This window comes from Rhincodon typus, chromosome 12, assembly GCF_021869965.1.
Source record: "Rhincodon typus isolate 14 chromosome 12, sRhiTyp1.1, whole genome shotgun sequence".
NCBI classification, from domain to species: domain Eukaryota; kingdom Metazoa; phylum Chordata; class Chondrichthyes; order Orectolobiformes; family Rhincodontidae; genus Rhincodon; species Rhincodon typus.
In genome coordinates, this window is record NC_063343.1 from 13,276,283 (window position 1) to 13,295,151 (window position 18,869).

Genomic DNA, 18,869 nt, shown 5'->3' on the forward strand with positions numbered 1-18,869 from the left:
AATGATATCCAGGTACATGCATTCAAAACAAAGACTTGACAGCCTCGACCTGGCAATAATTCAGGGAGAAATTGAGGGGTAAATAGAAGAAGAAAATTTGGATGGGTGGATGACTTTGAAATGTGAACTATGTGAGACTTAAGCCAACCAGAGAAAAAGCAAAACAATTTCAATGACCCCACTGAGCCCATGGTAACAATGAATAAATGGCCATCAAAGAGTGCATCTGCACCTCAGAAAGCAGTCAAGAATTCTCTTGAAGGGCAAAGGTACAAGCTGGCAGAAATGTTAAGAAAAGAAAGCGGTAAGGTTAGTTCATAGCATGTAATCAAAGTGTATTGCCTTATTACTAAATTGAAATATAAAGCTTTACTGCTCTGACAGTGCCTGTAATGCACAGTGTCGTCAGTCAAATTAATTTCCAATCTTGCACTTATTTTTCAATATTCCCTCATGAGCTGGGGTATAAGAAACAGTGATGGTTGATGGACCAGGAGCAGAACTTAGGCAGGTGCAATCGGGCAATTGGTTGTTTCAATTTTATTAAGAGAAAGAAAGCATCTTATACTGTCCTTCAATTTCTAAGGCAGAAAACTGTGGCTTTATTAAAAACTTAATCATTGTGGCAACCTCCCTGCAAACGTCAAAAAAATACTTGGAATGGAACAGGAATGCCTTGTAATCTGCTGTTTGTAATGGGCAGATCAATAAAATGACACCTTCTAGTCTCACAGCAAGAGCAGAGCTTGTAGTTTAAGTATGACTTGCAGTTATTAAAAGTACTGTTTCCAGCATTCTTAATTGCTAGTATAAAATGTCCTGGACTGAATCTCAGATGGGTAATCTGTTAATGTGATCCACTAATTAAAAAGGGAATAAACAATTTTATTGTTTGGCTAAATGCTTTTGCAAAGTCCCACAATCATTATTTGCAATATTGGAAATCCAGAAGAACATTACGATAGTGTTTTTTTTTTCCTGAACAGTTCCTTCTGCATCCTAAATATGTGAAGACAAAATGAGATACAATTGCCCTCCTGTAAAACTGGGAGCTGATGAGCTGACTGCAATAAAAGCTGCAGTGTAACCATACTGGAGAAATTGCCTGATTAAATACTGGGATGATAATTTTCAACTGAGTACACCGATTATCAATCATCACTGTGCCACACATGTTAACCCATATCATTAAATTCATTAATTTATCTGTAAAAAAAGCCTCATTACTGCACATACCTGAATAGATCTGTACAGCCTTCTATGGAGAAAGGACTGTCATAAGGTACAGCATATCACGGCATCAGTAATTGGTATGATACTCAACTTGAGTCTCACAAGTACGGGTGATGACACTACACTGGTGTGGGGTTAAAATATATTGCTAGACGTCATTATCATTTGAGCAAAATATCAAATTGACTCAGAATAGAGGGCAGCTGCTGCTGTTTTTAGCTATTTTTTATTCATTCACAGGATGAGGGCATTGCTCGCTAGGCCAGCATTTATTGCTCATCCTTAATTGCCCAGAGAGTAGGTAAGGGTCAACCACATTGTTGTGGGTCTGGAGTCACATGTCTAGGTAAGGAGAGCAGCTTACTTCCCTAAAGGACATCATAGATCATAGATCATAGATCATAGATAGTGAAGGAAATGGATTTTCTGACAATCTACACGGTCATTCGACTCTTAATTCCAATTTTTTTTATTGGGTTCAAATTTCACTATCTACTGTGGTGGAATTTGAAGCTGGATCCCTAGAACATTAGCTGAGTCTCTGGATTAACAGTCCAAAACTAAGCAGTTGTCTCCACATGCTTGTCCTCACTATCCCACCAGGAGATTTGCTGTTATGGTGTGTAACATTTGCCCCATCCTCACACATCCACTGTAGCTCACGTGGGACCACTCCATGACATCCATAATTCAACTTTGTCTATGTCGACCTCTCTTTCTGCTGTATTCAGTATTACCCACTAGATGCGATCTCTGTAGTTTTACAGTTTTCATCAAATGGCTGAAATACTGACATTTTAAGCATCCCTTCATTTATCTTATGGTCTGCACATGGAATTTTTAGAATACATCTTAGCATCCACTTTCAAAGGCAATTCCAGAGATCTTCTTCTACAGATCTTTACTTATGGCTTCAGTTTCTGAGATATACAATAAAGTGGATAGAATGCAGCATACTCTGCGACTTTTCCTCATTTTCTTACTGGTAACACATCCTTTATCTTCACAAAATTACTTCTGGCTATCTCTATCTTTTGGACTTCTGTATCACATCTACCATCTTCTGTTATCAATTTTTGTAAGTAGGCAAACTTCTCCACTTGTTCCAGTGTGATACCATCCATTTCAATCCTCACTATCATCAGCAAGTTTGTTATGTTTTTGACTCTAATTTTTATCCCTGGAAGCATATTTAATACTCTGAATATTTGTTCTGCATACATATTGAGTAATATATATGAGCATACCCATACTGTTCTTATTCTTCTCTTCATTTGATACACATCTGATTCTCTCTCTTCTAGTCTAATGCTCTCTATTTGGTTCCAATAAATAAATGGATAAATCTCTCATCATTGTTGTCAATGTCGCATTTCAGGAACATGTCCATTAACTTCTGGTGATGAACATGATAGAACACTTTTTAATATTCTTGTTTAAATATTCTTGTTTACTGCTATTTATCAAAGATTGCTCTTAGGTTAAATATTCCCTTATAAATGACATTGTCCAAAAATTAACATAGAGGCCTGAAAGAACTAATTAATGCAAATGGTCAACATAGGAAGAGAAAGGGGACAAAAGCTTTAAATATATTTGGGATCCAGGTTATAAATGTCAAGTCTGCACTAGGTATTCCTTCAGTGTCACCAGTCTCTCCAGTAAGTTAAACCCTTTGTCCCACCACCTATGTACAATAGTCACTGTGGTTGCTCTGTATGTAGCATCCACAAGATAGGCAGCAATAACTTGCCAAGGACCTCTCAACAAGCACCTCCCAAATCTGCAAACTCTACCAATAAGGACACGGGCAGCAGATGCATGGAAACATCACTGCCTGCAAGTTCCCCATCAAGTCACACACCATCCTGACTTGAAGCTATATCACAGTTCCTTCACTGTCACTGGGTTAAAATCATGGAACTTTTTTCCTTAAAGTATTGTAGGGGTTCCTACATCTCAAGTCCTGTAGTTGTTCATGAAGACAGCTCACCACCACCCTAAGGGCAATTAGGGATGGGCAATAAATGCTAGCCTGGCTGGTTTCAGCAACATTCTATGAAAGCTGTGCATAAAGCTGTGGTATTACCCATTCTCCTGTATGCCTGAGAGACAATGACAAATGCGCCTAATGCATTTAGTGTATGATTTGCTCCACATGAGATTTATTTGGAATGTCATGGGGATCGATGGGAGAACAAAGTGAGCAATACTGAGATAATTCAAAGGCCAGAAACTTCTGGAATTGCGTTAGATAGAGTTCAGTTCACATGGAGTGGACATGTAATACAGATGAGAAAATCCTTAAAATGTTCTTATATTCACAACTTAAACTCGGACATTGTGAGGGTGGCTTAGATTGAGGTTCAAAGACTCCTGTGAAGTGAACTTCAAGAAATATGACATGGGTGAAAAATGTGAGAGAGTGAAATATTAGCAGAGCAATCTCACCTGTTGTGACATTTCCTTTCAACAGCAAAGAACACAAGCAGCGATGCATGAAAGAGAAACTAGAAAGACTGAGCAGCCCCTACAAAAATCAGACAGTGCATCCTCATATACACTCTGGAAAGCCATGCTTGTCTTCTCCATGCTACATTACAATGTAAAACAGATGACTCTACGCATAAAATAAACAGCCATCTTCGATAACAAAGGGAAACTGAAATAAAATCTGCTCTTACCAGTGACAGTACATCCCATTAATGAATCAATAAAACAAAAGGTCTGGAGAGGAACTTCAGTCAATGACATATACTCACCGTTTCTACCTTGGACCACTGGATTGTCATCATTAGTTATTACAGTGAATATGCTTTTGCCAAGATTAGATAACTTAATGTAGACCAGGGATTCAAATTAGGATTTTCTGATCAGCACATTGCGATATCATATTACAGCAGCGCATTCATAACTGCAGACATTAGGACAACAAACTATAACTGCATTATTATTACATTATTATTATATTGTTGCATCAATTTTAACAGGCAGACATTCTGATGCTAGGCTCTCATTTTACTTGACTCATACATGTTAATCCAGCACCTGGATAGAGCATTCTGGTTGGATTGGGTACGAAATGGCATGCTCATGCATTGTGCTAACGGATAGTATGGGCTGGGTTGGAGAGGATGAGGGGCCACATGAGCTGCAGTGAGCCAGATTAGTTTCTTTGTGACCACAGAAAATTGGCTTGAAGAAGATTTAAAAATGGAGTTGGGCCATTCTCTAGGCAGCTTCTCAAACAGGGATGCTGTAGGTGGGGCTCAAAGGCAAGTAAAATGGCAAGCCTGCTTTGTGGGATACAGTCTTAGAACCACTGGCTTAGTTGCAATGCTCTGTCAGCCAGCATTTCAAATAAACGAAAGCTGGCCTCCTGAAAACTCTTAAAGAAAAGAAATATGCATCAAAATGAAAACATTAATTTCTTCAGCCCGATTCAGGCATAGATAATAACCACAATTGCTGTCAATTACTTGAACCTTCCTCATTTCTTGTTTAGTTTTGGGGAAGCTCAGAATCGGGCTGGCACTTTGTGAGAAACACTAACAACCCCAAACAGTTTTGTTGATCATAATAGATTGCTTTCTTTTGAAAAGCGAAAAGATTACAGCCTATTTTATTTATATCCAATGAAGAATGTCGGCAAAGCATAGAAATCAGATATTTTTTATACTTGGGAGGGGGGGATGATTCATTGGTTTACGCAGGATAGAAATTATTAGGCTACCAAATATGTGAAAGATTGCAGTGATCCATAAAGTATGATAATGCGATGTCACCTACTATTGCGAAACACTGTCTATCCTCTATCGCTCACTTAATCATTTTAAAAGTAGTGCTATCTTTCATTGCACTTGGATGCAAATCATCATGAAGCAGATAATGTTAAAGATACTGAATCCACTACGACAAAACTAGGTCATTCAAGGGAGGTGAATGATGAGACATCTCACATCGTATTTACATTTATTCTTCTCTTCTATCATCTTCATCTTATCTCTTTGCTTCATTTTTGGTAGAGGTAAAGAATTTATCTGAAACACATTTACATTTCAATCACAATGTTAAGCTGTTCTGCTTTTCCTGCCAGTATAGTGTGCACTGTGAATGTGTCCTGAAAACAGGAGGTTGACTGTGAATAGGGGTATTCTATTGGGCTAGTCATGCTCTTAATTTGTACTTTTACAAGGACACAGATTCAGACTGGACATGGTTCATGGACATTGGCTATTGGTCATGATCTTCTGTCACTGTAGCTTCTCTAGGATTTCTACTGATCTTAAAGTGTTTGCAAGATATAGAGATAATCCATGCAGAGATTCTTCCCCAATTCTCCTTGTAAATAACTAAACAGAGCACAAATACATTAGAAGCTGTCGCTGGACACCTCAACTAAACTTGAGCACATGAGGCTATGACAGGCAATGAAAATTGGAAATGCTTACATTGGAGAATAGCTGGCTTAGGGAAGACATTATGGTATTTGAAATTCCAAGTAGTTAAAGAGAATACTAATCAACGCATATCATTGCAGACTAGGTAGTGGGCATGAACCCAAACTTTGGAATGTGAAGCTGAATGGATACTTATATTTATCAGTAAATGTGATCCAGACTGCCGTTGAGGTCTGTTGGTCATATTCTGTTCTGTGAAGCCTTCCTTACCTTATCATTGAGAAGTATCAGTCCCAGGAGTGGGCGTGACATTGACCACTGATTCCTACAGTCTTCAAATATAATGCAATTCATTAGAATGGACAGCATCTGCAATCAGGAAGAACTGTGGTTAAAATACAGAGCAGACCAGTAATACAGCCATAAAGTCACCACTGTACAGCATTTTGATAACCAACCTGGCTATCACTGCTTAATGGTTTACCTCCTCATCTGTCTTGCTCCTTACAGACATGGTGCTGTCCTGTAGTGTGGGATTCAGCTCTTAGATTTCCCAATTAAGAAATTAACACTGCCTAGGAGGTCGGTGTTTTTTTTAATGTTTGGAACAGACTAATCACAGATGAAACTGTTGGGAAAGGTAGAGTGCAATGAAAGAAAGTATTGGGATTCATCAATGAATGAAACTAGTTTAATGGGGTGCAACTCCAAAGTCACACAGAGACAGTGCCATCAATGGCTGTACTGTAAGTTTTGTCAATTGGGAGTGAAAGAAATGTTATAGCGTAACTGTTTCTAGTACCTTGTGTGAAATAGTATTTTATTAGCAAGGCCAGTGCATATATATTTCACTTGGTGGTTTATATAATACCATATTTAATTTTTGCCATTATCTTACCTTTCACTGATATTAAGATGGCCATTCCTCCTTGCAAAACCTTTATCCTGTTCATTCAAAGGATCCAAATATGCCATGCTGTACTCTGATCCTCCACCCAATATCTGTGCTATAGGAGATCTATTTAACTTCACCATCACCTATGCCAGCTCGTTGTTCTCTTGTATCACAAAACAGTGCAAATCCACATCTCTGCTGTCTTTCCTTCCTTGATACTCATAGCACAATTTCCTTCTTATTTTGTAAAGTGTATATGCGTGGGGAGTAGGCAAAGACAACCTCAGGCCCTGTATCACTGAACACCCTCTCAACGCTCACCATCATGCCTGATGCATGACAACTGTCCTCAAAAACAATGCAACACCTCATTCTGAGCGACTGCGCATGGCTACACTTTTAAAATGCAGTCTCTTTCAACATGTGCGACTTTTATGTTTATTAGAAATAAACATAACTATATTTAAATGGATTGCCATCTGGCATCCTGTGATCTGAAATATCACTAATACCTCACCATGTTGTCAGCCTGGGATGAAGCCGGCAGAAATGGGTATGCATTTACCTTTGAAATCAATATTATGACAGCTTTAAAGAAAACAGACTGATAACAGAGTGACCAGCTTCAGTGTAAAAGAATAGGATTCATAACAAAGATCTGCTTTAGAAACTGTCTAACACTAACAAGTCACAAATGTTAAAAATTTAAAACTGACTATAGAGGGGTTGCAAGCATTGTAGCCATTGTTGTTAAAAACTAATTTACTTGTAAGAAAACATCGAAAGCAGTTTCTTCTACTTGGGTTTTATTTTTACTGTGATTCTGCCTGCCAGCTTGCTCTGGAAATAAGATCTACAGGAAAATTTTTATCTACAGCCATTTTATTGCCATACACGTTATGAGTACAAAAATTAAAAACTGCTCCTGCTTCAATATTTAACTGCAGAAATGACTTGTTTTACAAGGTAGGGAGACAGCAAGACTTCCAGTGCAAAAAAACCTGCACATATAACAAGCATTGCTGGTCAACCACATGATGATAACATTCACTTTCGCAGCTTGGATGGTAACTTTGTAGAATAGATCTCTTACTCATTGTCCAACCTGCAAGGTGGAAGTTGGACAGGTATTACAAAGGTCAGCATGTAATACAGCCGTTTGGCAGCGAAAGCAAAAAGGACCATCCATGTTATAGCCAGTCAATTTCTGTGGAATTCAGAATCTTTTCAGCTTCTCTTCAGCTTCCTTTTAAACTTGTATCTCAAGCTGACACTAGATTAATACAAGACTAATTTCAGATCTGAATCTTGGCACCTCAACATGAATGCTTGCTATTTTCCTTTTATTCCATTTACCTTTTGCTTCCCCACGTTGTTTGTTATTCTAGTTTATGTTCTCAGTTGAATTGTGGATAAATGATGTAACATATGAGTGGGGCAATGAGTCAGCTCAAGACATGGTGCACTGAAAATGCAAGGAGCAACAACATCTCGCATAATATTGTGCGTCTAACATAGCAAAACAAAACAGGTACTTCATCACAGCAATTATGAAATAAACTATGACACTGAATGCATAAAAAGACGTTAGGGCACGTGACCAAAAGCTTGAGGATTTTAAAGGAGGGGAAGTAGATGAGATTAGAGAGAGAATTACAGGGAAGATGAGGCAGAGAAGATGAGAGGCAGAATTCCCAGGAGGCCAGAGAGAAAGAGAGGGAGAGAGAATTCTACAGGTAAGGTCCTAGGCTGCTGGAGCCCTTGCCATCAAGGATGGAGTCATTGATATTTATGGATGAGCTTGTAGTTGGCAGTCTGCCAATCTGTACAAGTTGTGAATGAATGAGTGATGGTGTCATTCAAGAAGCTGACAGCAGACATCAAGTATTAAGTGCTAACATTTTATACTTCAAGTTCATCACCTTTTAGTCTCTTTTGTACTTATTTTAGACCAGGAGACCACTGATGTGGAAGAAAAAATGCCATTCAGCAACTTTTGTCCATTCTACCCATAGCACATGTATGATCTACAAAGAACCCTACTAAGTTCATTTAATTTCCTGAAAGAAAATTTCGCATAAATGTTCACTTACTCCTCAATCTGCAAATTCCACAACAATTAGCAATCTCCAGTGTTCAATATCTGTATTTCCACCATTCTTAGAGCATGCTCACACTGCTGGCTCACTGGGCTATTATCAGTGACTAACACTGGGGTGACCCAGTGGATGCAACTATCCCTCCAAAACTGTATCCTTCTCCTCCTCACTGCAGGCTCCTTCACGGTGCACTTGCTCATAACTATCTCTAAATACTCATATTTTTTTCAACCCCATTCCCAGTTGGCCATTAATCTAACTCTCTTGTGAAGGATTTAATTGAGAAAACACTGAATGCTTTTGAAGATTGAAACTGCTTTGAAAATCGACATCTGCTGCCTACATAACAACATTTACTGGCCTTTAACAAGTTCACTGAGTGATACCACTGAGATGCACAACGTGGTAAACAGCTATGTAAATACCGTCCACTCTTAGTTCAGTACTTTGTGAGTATCAACAAATACAACAATCTTATCCTGTTTAAGGTTTTGAACCAGTCTTTTGGACTTTCCTTCCAAACTCCCATCAAGTGGACAAAGCAATATTTTGTAAATATGTAGTATGATATTGCAATGCAAGAAAAGACAATTCTAACTCATTCTTGAATAAAAATAGGAGGGGATCCATTTGTGTTACTGTGACAGATTCTATCAACTACTGTAATTAGGACGAAAGTACACTACAGGAAATAAAATGCAGCTTTCTAGGAATTGATTGGGCAGGAGGATAATAAGGTCTCTCAATCATTTGTCTTGCTAGCTGCTTGCTACGTGCTTCCAATCACGCCTAATTCAGTTTCATGTCGGGAGATGAACACGAAAGTGAACATATTTTTATGGTTTGACACCGATTCAGATATCGATTCATTTTTAAAAATACAAAAGAATGATTCAAACTAATAACAATAGGAAGCAGCAGTTGCATCACTGTTTATAGAACTATGCACAATAAGAGATAAATACAATAAATCTACTTGAATTATTTTGCTAATTTTTTCCATGTTTCTCCTGGTACTGACTCATGTTGGATGCAGCCCCTATAGGTGCTGAGAGGAAGTCCTTCCTTACTTCTTCATTGCAGCTATTCTTTATTTGCAAATACAAAGGGAAATACAAATGGGCACACACCCAATGTAAAGAAGCTCACTGCAAACTGATCAAGGAAAGGAGTGACCTTCCACAGGGTTGGAAGACTCTGTGGACTTTTAAAAATGGCAGCCAGAATACCAGCCCTTGAAGAATTAGTGAGTGGGGTAAGTTGGCATTGAATAGGTAAAGAGGGTACAAAAGGTTCTGCTGGGTAGGTGGGAGTTTATGGGGTTCTAGGATTGAGGATTATATAGTCTAAAATCTTCTAAAACAACCAGCAATAAGAAAATGCAGATAGGTATTCTAACCAGACTGTCTCAGCACTCACCTGTCCCATGTCCTCCTAGCATTGGATTCTGGGGACAGTGGGCCCAATTTACAAACATATGAGTAGTAGGCCAATCAGCTCCTCCAGCCTGCTACATGATTCAATGAGATCATGCCTGATCTGATTGTGGCCTCAACTCCACATTTCTGCTTTTGATTTCCCTGTTAGGTACCTACCTACCTAGGTTATACTAGACTTGGTATTGTGTAACGTGACAAGATTAATTAATGTCACCAGAGTAAAGGCACAACTAGGCAGCAGTGAACATAATATGATTGAATTTTATATTCTGTTTGAAAGGGAGAAGACTGGGTATTAAACTAGCATTTTAAATATAAGGTCACCTATGTAGTCATGAAAGCTGAGGTGGCTGAAGTTAGCTAGCATATTAGAGCAGGGGATAGATTAACAGGGACACTGTAGCAAACATTTAAGGGGATATTTCAGAATACACAAAAGAAGTACATTCTAGAATTATTCTAAAGGGAGGACCACTATTCATGGTTAACTAAAAAAGTTAGGTTAAGCATCAAATATAGCTGTGCAAAGATGAGTGACTGGTCTGCTTGGTCAGAATACAAAGAATGGCAGACAATAACTTTTTAAAAAATTATTCAGGATGAAGAAATTAGTGTATGAAAGGAAGCTAACTAGGGATGTGAGAATGGATAGCAAGCATTTCTACAGGTATTTAAATAGGAAAGGAGTAAGTAAAGTAAATATTGGGCCTCTGGAGAGTTAGAATATGGAGTTAATGGGAGATGATAAAAGAATGGTTCCAAGGGACCAGAAAGTAGCAAAGGTAACCCTTCTAATCTAAAAGGGCAGAGATATGTGGGGGTGTGTTGGGGGGAGGGGAAGGCAGGGAATAGAAAACTATAGGCAAGTTAGTTTGACATTTGTCATGGGAAAGGTGTTTGAATCAATTACTAATGAGAGTATAGTCGAGCAGTTGGAAAAACTGAAGGTCATCGAGATTAATTATACACCAGTCAGTGAATTGTTATTATCAGTTAACGTGGTTTTGTTAAAGGTAAATCATGTTTAACCAATTGATTGGAGTTCTTTGAAGGAGTAACATGTACTATGGATAAAAAGGAGCATGTAGATATTCTGTACTTGGAAATTCAAGGCATTTAATATGTGATACATAAGAATTATTGCTGTAAGTAAGAGCTCATATTGTAAGGGACTGACTGGCTGGCTGAATATGCATAAGTGGGTCTTTGGCTGATTGGTAGATGTGATTTTTAAGATAGAACTGGATAAAAAGAAGGGTCACTGGACTGAACACTTTAATTCTGCTTTCTCTCCACAGATGCTGCCAGACCTACTGAGTATTTCCAGTAATTTCTGTTTCTGTTTCTGATTTCCACATCTGCAGTTTTTGTCCTTTTTCTGTAGATAGATTTTTGTTCAACAAAGGAATTAAAGGTAATCAGGGTATATGGGAATGTGGAATTAGTATATTTAAAGATTAGCCACCATCTTATTGAATGGCAGTGCAGACTTGAGCGGACAAATCTCCTGACTTATCTCTGTTTTTATATGTTCAAATGTATGTAAATTGTGCCCCCTTGTTCTAGTCTCCCCACAAGGGGAAACAGCCTCTCATCATCCTTGCAAAAATCCCTTGGATCTCATGATTCAATAAGATCACATCTTTTTCTTCCAAATTTCAATGGATATGGGATCAGCCCTCTGTTCAGCATTTCATCTCAAGATAACTCCCAATACCAGGTTTCAATTGAGCAAACTTTTTCTGAACTGCTTCTAAATGGAGTTATAACCCTTCTTAAATATAGAAACTAAATACATGCACAGTACTTCAGATGTGATCTCATCAGTTCTCTCTGCAATTCTAGCAAAATATCCCGACTTTTATATTCCATCCTGTTTGTAATAAACAATCCTCCATTTGCCTTATTTATGATTTGCTCCACCTGCACACTAACTCTGTGATTCACGTACAAATACACCCAGACCCCTTTGTATCTCAGAATTCTGCATGCTGTCTCCTCATTTAAGTAATGTGCTGATTCGTTATTCTTCTTACCAAAGTAGACAAGTTCACATTTTCCCATATTATGAACTGTTTGTCAAATTGTTATCTACTCATGTAACTTCTTTATATTCTTTTGCAGATTCTCTACTTTGTCGTTACAACCTACCTTCCTATCCATCCTTGTGCCAACAACAAATTTAGCAAACATACAGTCAGCCCCTAAGTCATTAAGATAAAATGTAAATTGTTGATGCTCTAGCACCGATCTCTGCAAAATTCCACTTGCCATATCTTGCCAACCTGAAAATGACCCATTTATGTCTCTGTTTCCTGTTAGCTAACCAATCCTCTATCCATAGTACACCAAGAGCTTTTATTATGTGTAGTAATCTTTGATGTGGTACCTTTGAATGCCTACTGGAAATATAAGAACAGTACACCTACTGGTTCACCTTTAGCAAAGTTGCCTGTTACTTCCTTAAAGAGCTCCAGTAAATTAGTCAAACACAATTTTCCTTTCACAAACCATGTTGAACTCTACCAATTTGCATTGAGGTTTTCGAAGTCCCCTGCTTCAACTCCCTCAATAACAAGTTTTCCCTCCTGTAAATGTTAAGCTACATGTAGCTGTTTTCCTGCTTTCTGTTTCCCTCCTTTCTTGAATAGAGGAGTTACATTTTCTATTTTCCAATTTCTGATGGGATCTTTTGAGAATCTAGGGAATATTGAAAAATGAAAACCGACGCATCTACTATGTTATCAGCCACTTCTCTTAAGCCCCTAGAGTGAATTTCATAAAGTTCTGGGGGCTTGTCAGTTTTCACATCTAATTATTTTCTCAATACCTTTTCCCTGGTGATTGTAATTGTTCTAAGTTCCAGCCTGCCTTTCATCTCCTGATTCGCAACATTTTTGGCATGTTGTTTATATCCCTTACAGTGAAAATAGATGCAAAATATCTGTTCAGTTAATCCATTTCCTTATCATTATTAATTCTCCAGACTCACTCTCTAGAGGACCAAAGATCACTTTATTTACTTTTTCCTTTTTAAATACTTGTAGAAATTCTTTCTATCTGTTAATATGGACCTTAATCCCACAACCCCTGTTCCTTCATCCCCATACTCAAGGTGAAAATCTCACATTACAGTGCACTTTTACCAAAGTAGGCCTGGTGAGATGGATAATTCCAATCGTCAGCTACATCTCGGTAGCCAAAAGTTTGGCCCAAAGTGTCAATCCATAGAGATTATTGAATTGATTCTTATCTGAAAAGGGTTGGCAGAGCACTCATCCCACATATCACAATAACCTTATCCTTTTCCCTGTCAGGTGTTACGATAGGATTGGATGATGAAGGATTGGCTGAGTAGATAGTTTTTCATATTGCTTGCCCCATACAGACTAGGCTCAATGCAGTACCACAACTGAAACCAGCAAACTCTGCATAGACCAGGGACTGAAACATGGCTTTCACGAAGCCATCGGGGGAGATATATTTCAATTTTAAATACTTCATCTTTCAAGAGCTAAGGACATATTAGCAGCTTGAATATCCTGTCAAAACATCCACTCACTTTTCCTATAATGACCTTATTAGACTGAACTTTGACCTCAACTGATATCGACTGAAGAGATGACAGTCACTGAAAATCCAATATTTTCCACTCTCAACGTTTGACAGTATGCTATTGATACGCATCCACAGATAATTGCACCAGAGAGACTTTGTTTTGACAATTTTTGGCACATTTAACTATGCATTTTAGAAAGAGATTCTTATCTTCCTCACTGACTCAATGGTGGCTAAGTCACACAGACCAGAATATCCCTGATTTGATTCACAATTTCTGTTGATGAGTCAATTTCAATGGAAATGGTAGTGCATATACTGTGTTCACCAACAGTGTTTTGGGCGTTGGTTCCATTCCATTTCAGTTCTTCATTATTTCAGGTGCTGTGGGCGTCATGAGCAAGGCCAGCATTTCTTGACCATCTCTAACTGCCTTTGAACTGAGTGGCTTGCTATTCAGGGGGCAGCTAAGATTCAATCACTTTGCTGTAGGTAGGGTAGACTGATTAAGGAAGACAGATTTCATTCTCTCAAGGGCATCCAAGAACAAGATAGGTTTTTATGACAATCAACAATACCTGTCATGGTCACCATGACCGAGACCAGTTCCATGTTGCAAATTTATTAACTGAACTTAAAAAGCACAGCTTCTGTGGTGGGATTTTACTCGTGTCTTCAGAACATTAGCCTGGGCCTCTGAATTAAGAGTCAAGTGATATTATCACGATGCCACCCACTCTTAGTCTCAATGCATTTGAAAAGTGTGAATGAGTGTATGGATTTTGGGTAAGGAAAGGCCTGGGTTTACTTGAGAACCAAAACAATGCGACATCTGCTTTTCCTCTCCTTGTTTCTTCAAGCAATTGCCTCTTGTTGAGATATGGTTGTGCGGTATCCTCCAGCAAGTGAAATCAAGACTGTGAATGCCCGTGTGAGACCACAGGCTGATATGATTGAGTGACCAGAACAGGGACCCCAGCTATTTTCCCCACGCCTTAACTCAAGGAGTATTACAGGCAATTTTAGTGTCCTTAATACCATTATAGCTGAGATTAGATACCTCACTAGGAATCTAGGATCTTTGTGGACTGTGTGATTTGGTTTCACTCTAGGTGGTGTATAACTAAACACTGCAGAAATGAACTGGTGGCAATAACATTTAAAGATCTTTTCCATGGGCATATCTCTCCGGAAATGTATTCTATCAAGTACAAGTTTGACTGCCAGTATTTAACTCTTGCCTTGCTGGACAAGTATGGAATTCAGTTGGTTAGCAACAGAATAGAAGCTGAACTTTTAACAATTACATTGCAAGCTTTTTGAAATCCTTAGAATAGAAGCAAAATATGCAGAATCTGTAAATCAGAAAGTGAAGCAGAGTCTGCTGGGAATGCTCAGCAGATTTGGTAGCATCTGTGGAAACACAAAATAAATATTTCGGGTCAAAGATCTGAGAAATTAATGATTTCTTGAAGAACATGCAGTGAATACAGTTACAGAATACAAACTGAGTATTTCTTCAGCAGAAAGGCAGTAAATAGATGATAGATACAAAATACAAATGATTTGCCTGAAATTAATCCAGTCATTGACAGCATTGAAAACAAAAAGTGCTGGAAATCACAGCAGATCAGACAGCATCTGTGGGGAGACAGCAAGCTAGAATCTAGATGACTGTCTAAATCATTGACAGTTGTGTGTGCCCTAGGTGAGACTAACACCAGAATTACCAAATCACCTTTATTCTGATTGGAACAAGTGACATCATGATATGCAACCTCCTTAAAATTAAACAAACTATCCAAAATTCAGACTATTTAAATTCTTACTTAAGATATGAACAAGATGTGCACAGTGTTTTGAAGTGTTTTGTGACCTTTCTTAAAATTAGATGCTGGGAATTCTACAGAAATTAACTCACTTCCTGACTTCCCAAATTCTGTCTACCATCGAAAAAACACTAATCAAGAATGTTACAAAATAATTTCTCTATTTGCTGGGATGAATGCACCTTAAACAACATTCAAGAAGCTCAACACCATCCAAGACACAACAGTTCACTTGACTGGCACTGATCCATTGCCTCAAGCATTCACTCCCTCTGCCATGAAGGACAATGTTTGCCCTATTTCCAATCTATAAGATGCATTACATCTTCTTCCACAGATTCTTGCATACCAGTGAGCTCTATGAGCTAGAAGGACAAGAACAGCAGATGTAAATTTCCCTCCAAAACAAACACCAACTGACTTGGAACTGTAATTGCTGCTAATTCACTGCTACTGGGCCAGATTGTCTCCCAGTACACTGTGGGTGTACCTATACCAGACAGACTGCAGTGGTTCAATAAGATGGCTCACCACCATATTTTCAGGGGCAATTAGATATGAGGAACAAGTACTGCTCTTGTCAGATGCTTCCTCAGAGCCATACAGTCATAGAGATATACAGCACGGAAACAGACCCTTCGATCCAACTCGTCCATGCTGACTACATATCCTAAATAAATCTAGTCCCATTTGCCAGCATTTGGCCCATATCCTTTGAAATCTTTTCTGTCCAGGTTCCTTTTTAATGTTGTAATTGTACCAGCCTACACCACTTCCTCTGGCACTTCATTCTTTACACACACAACTGTCTATGTGAAAAAGTTGCCCCTTGGGTCCCTTTTAAATCTTTCCCTCTCACCTTAAACCTATGCCCTCTAGTTTTGGACTCCCCCACCCTGCAAAAAAGACCTTTTACATTCATCCTATCCATGCCCCTCATGATTATATAAACCTCTATAAGGTCACCCCTCAGCCTTCAATGCTCCAGGGAAAACAGCCCCAGTCTATTCAGTTGTTCCGTATAGCTCAAACCCTCCAACCTGACAACACCCTTGTAAATCTTTTCTGAACCCTTTCATGTTTCACAACATCCTTCCTATAGCAGGGAGACCAGAATTGCACGTTAAATTCCAATAATGGCCTAACCAATGTCCTGTATATTGCAACATGACCTCCCAACTCCTGTACTCAATGAACTGACCAATAAAGGTAAGCATCTCAAACAAATTCTTCACTATCCAATCTACCTATGACTCCACTTTCAAGGAACTATGAACCGCCATTCCAAGGTGTCTGTTCAGCAACACTCACCAGGACCTACCATTAAGTGTATAAGTCCTGTCCTGGTTTGCCTCTCCAAAATGCAGCACCTCACGATTATCTAAATTAAACTCCATCTGCCAATCCTCGGCCCATTTGATCAAGATCCCGTTTTACTCTGAGGTAACCTTCTTTGTTGTCCACTATAGAACATAGAACAGTACAGCACAGTACAGGCCCTTCAGCCCATGATGTTGTGCTGACCTATTATCCTACTAAGATCAAACTACCCTGCATACCCTACATTTTACTATCCTCCATGTGCCTATCCAAGAGTCGCTTAAAAGTTTCTGAAGTATCTGACTCCACTACCACTGCCGGCAGCGCATTCTACACGCCCACCACTCTGTGTGTGAAGAACCTACCTCTGACATCTCGCCTATACCTTCCTCAACTTAAAATTATGCTCCCTCGTAACAGTCATTTTAATGTTATTTTTAAATTTTTTTTACTTTTATTTCTATTTTTATTATTTTAAATTTTCATTTTCATTTTATTTTAATCATTTTCATTATACCTCCAATTATGATGTCATTTGCAAATTTACTAACCATACCCCCTATGTTCACATCCAAATCATTTATATAAATAACAAAAAGCAGTGGACCCAGCAATGATTCTTGTGGAACACCACTGGTCACAGGCTTCCATTCTGAAAAGCGACCCTTCACCACCACCTCTACCTCCGAGCCAGTTCTGTATCCAAATGGCAACTTTTTCCTCTATTCCGTGTGACCTAACCTTGATAACCAGTGTACCATGAGGAACCTTGTTGAATACCTTACTGAAATCCATATAGAACATGTCCACTGCTCTGCCCTCAGGCCTCATCAATCCTCTTTGTTACTTCTTCAAAAAACTCAATTAAGTTCATGAGACACAATTTGCCACATACAAAGCCATGTTGACCATCCCTAATCAGTCCTTGTCTTTCCAAATAGATGTAAATCCTGTCCCTCAAGATTCCCTCCAACAACTAGTCCACCACCAATGTCAGGCTCACCTGTCTATAGTTCCCTGGCTTTTCCTTATCGCCTTTCTTAAATAGTGGCACCACGTTAGCCAACCTCCAGTCTTCCAGCACCTCGCCTGTGGCTATCGATGATACAAATATCTCAGCAAGGGGCCCAGTAATGTCTTCCCTAGCTTCCCACAGAGTTCAAGGGTACGTTTGATCAGGTCTCAGGGACTTATTCAACTATGCGTTTTACGACATTTTTCAAGATGTCACTATTTACTTGCCCACCTTCTCTATCTTCCATATTCTTCTCCACAGTAAACACTAATGCAAAATACTCGTTTAGTATATCGCCCATCTCCTGAAGTTCCATACATAGGCGGGCTTGCTGATCTTTAAGGTGTCCTAGGTATAGATCGGTTGGTGACTTGGGCAGAGAGATAACAGATGGAGTTTAATCCGGAAAAATGTGAGGTAATGCATTTTGGGAGGTCGAATCCAGATGGAAAATATACAGTGAATGGCAGAACCCTTAAGAGTACTGATAGGCAGAGGTATCTGGGTGTACAGGTACATAGATCACTGAAGGTGGCAACACAGGTGGAGAAGGTAGTCAACAAGGTATATGGCCAAGACACTGAGTTTAAAAATTAGCAGGTAACCTTATAGAACCTTAGTTAGGCCACATTTGGAATATTATGTTCAATTCTAGTCACTACACTATCAGAAAGATGTGGTGGCTTTGAAGAGGGAATAGGAAAGATTTACCAGGACGTTGCCTGGTATGGAGGGCATTAGCTATGAGGACAGGTTGGAGAAAATTGAGTTGTTCTCAATGGAACGACGGAGGTTGAGGGGCTGATGGAAGTCTACAAGATTATGAAGGGCATGGACAGAGTGAACAGTCAGAACCTTTTTCCCAGGGTAGAACAGTCAGTTAGTAGGGGGGTTAAAACTGTTTCAGAGATAGTAGGAACTGCAGATGCTGGAGAATCTGAGATAACAAGGTGTAGAGCTGGATGAACACAGCAGGCCAAGCAGCATCAGAGGAGCAGGAAGGCTGACGTTTCGGGCCTAGACCTTTAGGCCCAAAACGTCAGCCTTCCTGCTCCTATGATGCTGCTGGGCCTGCTGTGTG

The 18,869-nt window shown here is 39.1% G+C and overlaps 1 protein-coding gene across 1 annotated transcript in view; it reads right to left on the bottom strand.

Annotated features, from left to right (window-relative positions):
* LOC109934887 (ran-binding protein 17-like) overlaps positions 1 to 18,869 on the bottom strand; it is a 557,500-nt gene that overhangs the window by 14,317 nt on the left and 524,314 nt on the right. The window contains exon 13 of the mRNA XM_048603939.1: positions 5,904 to 6,002. Within this exon, the coding sequence (XP_048459896.1) occupies positions 5,904 to 6,002 (99 nt within the window). The remainder of the gene's footprint in view (positions 1 to 5,903; positions 6,003 to 18,869) is intronic.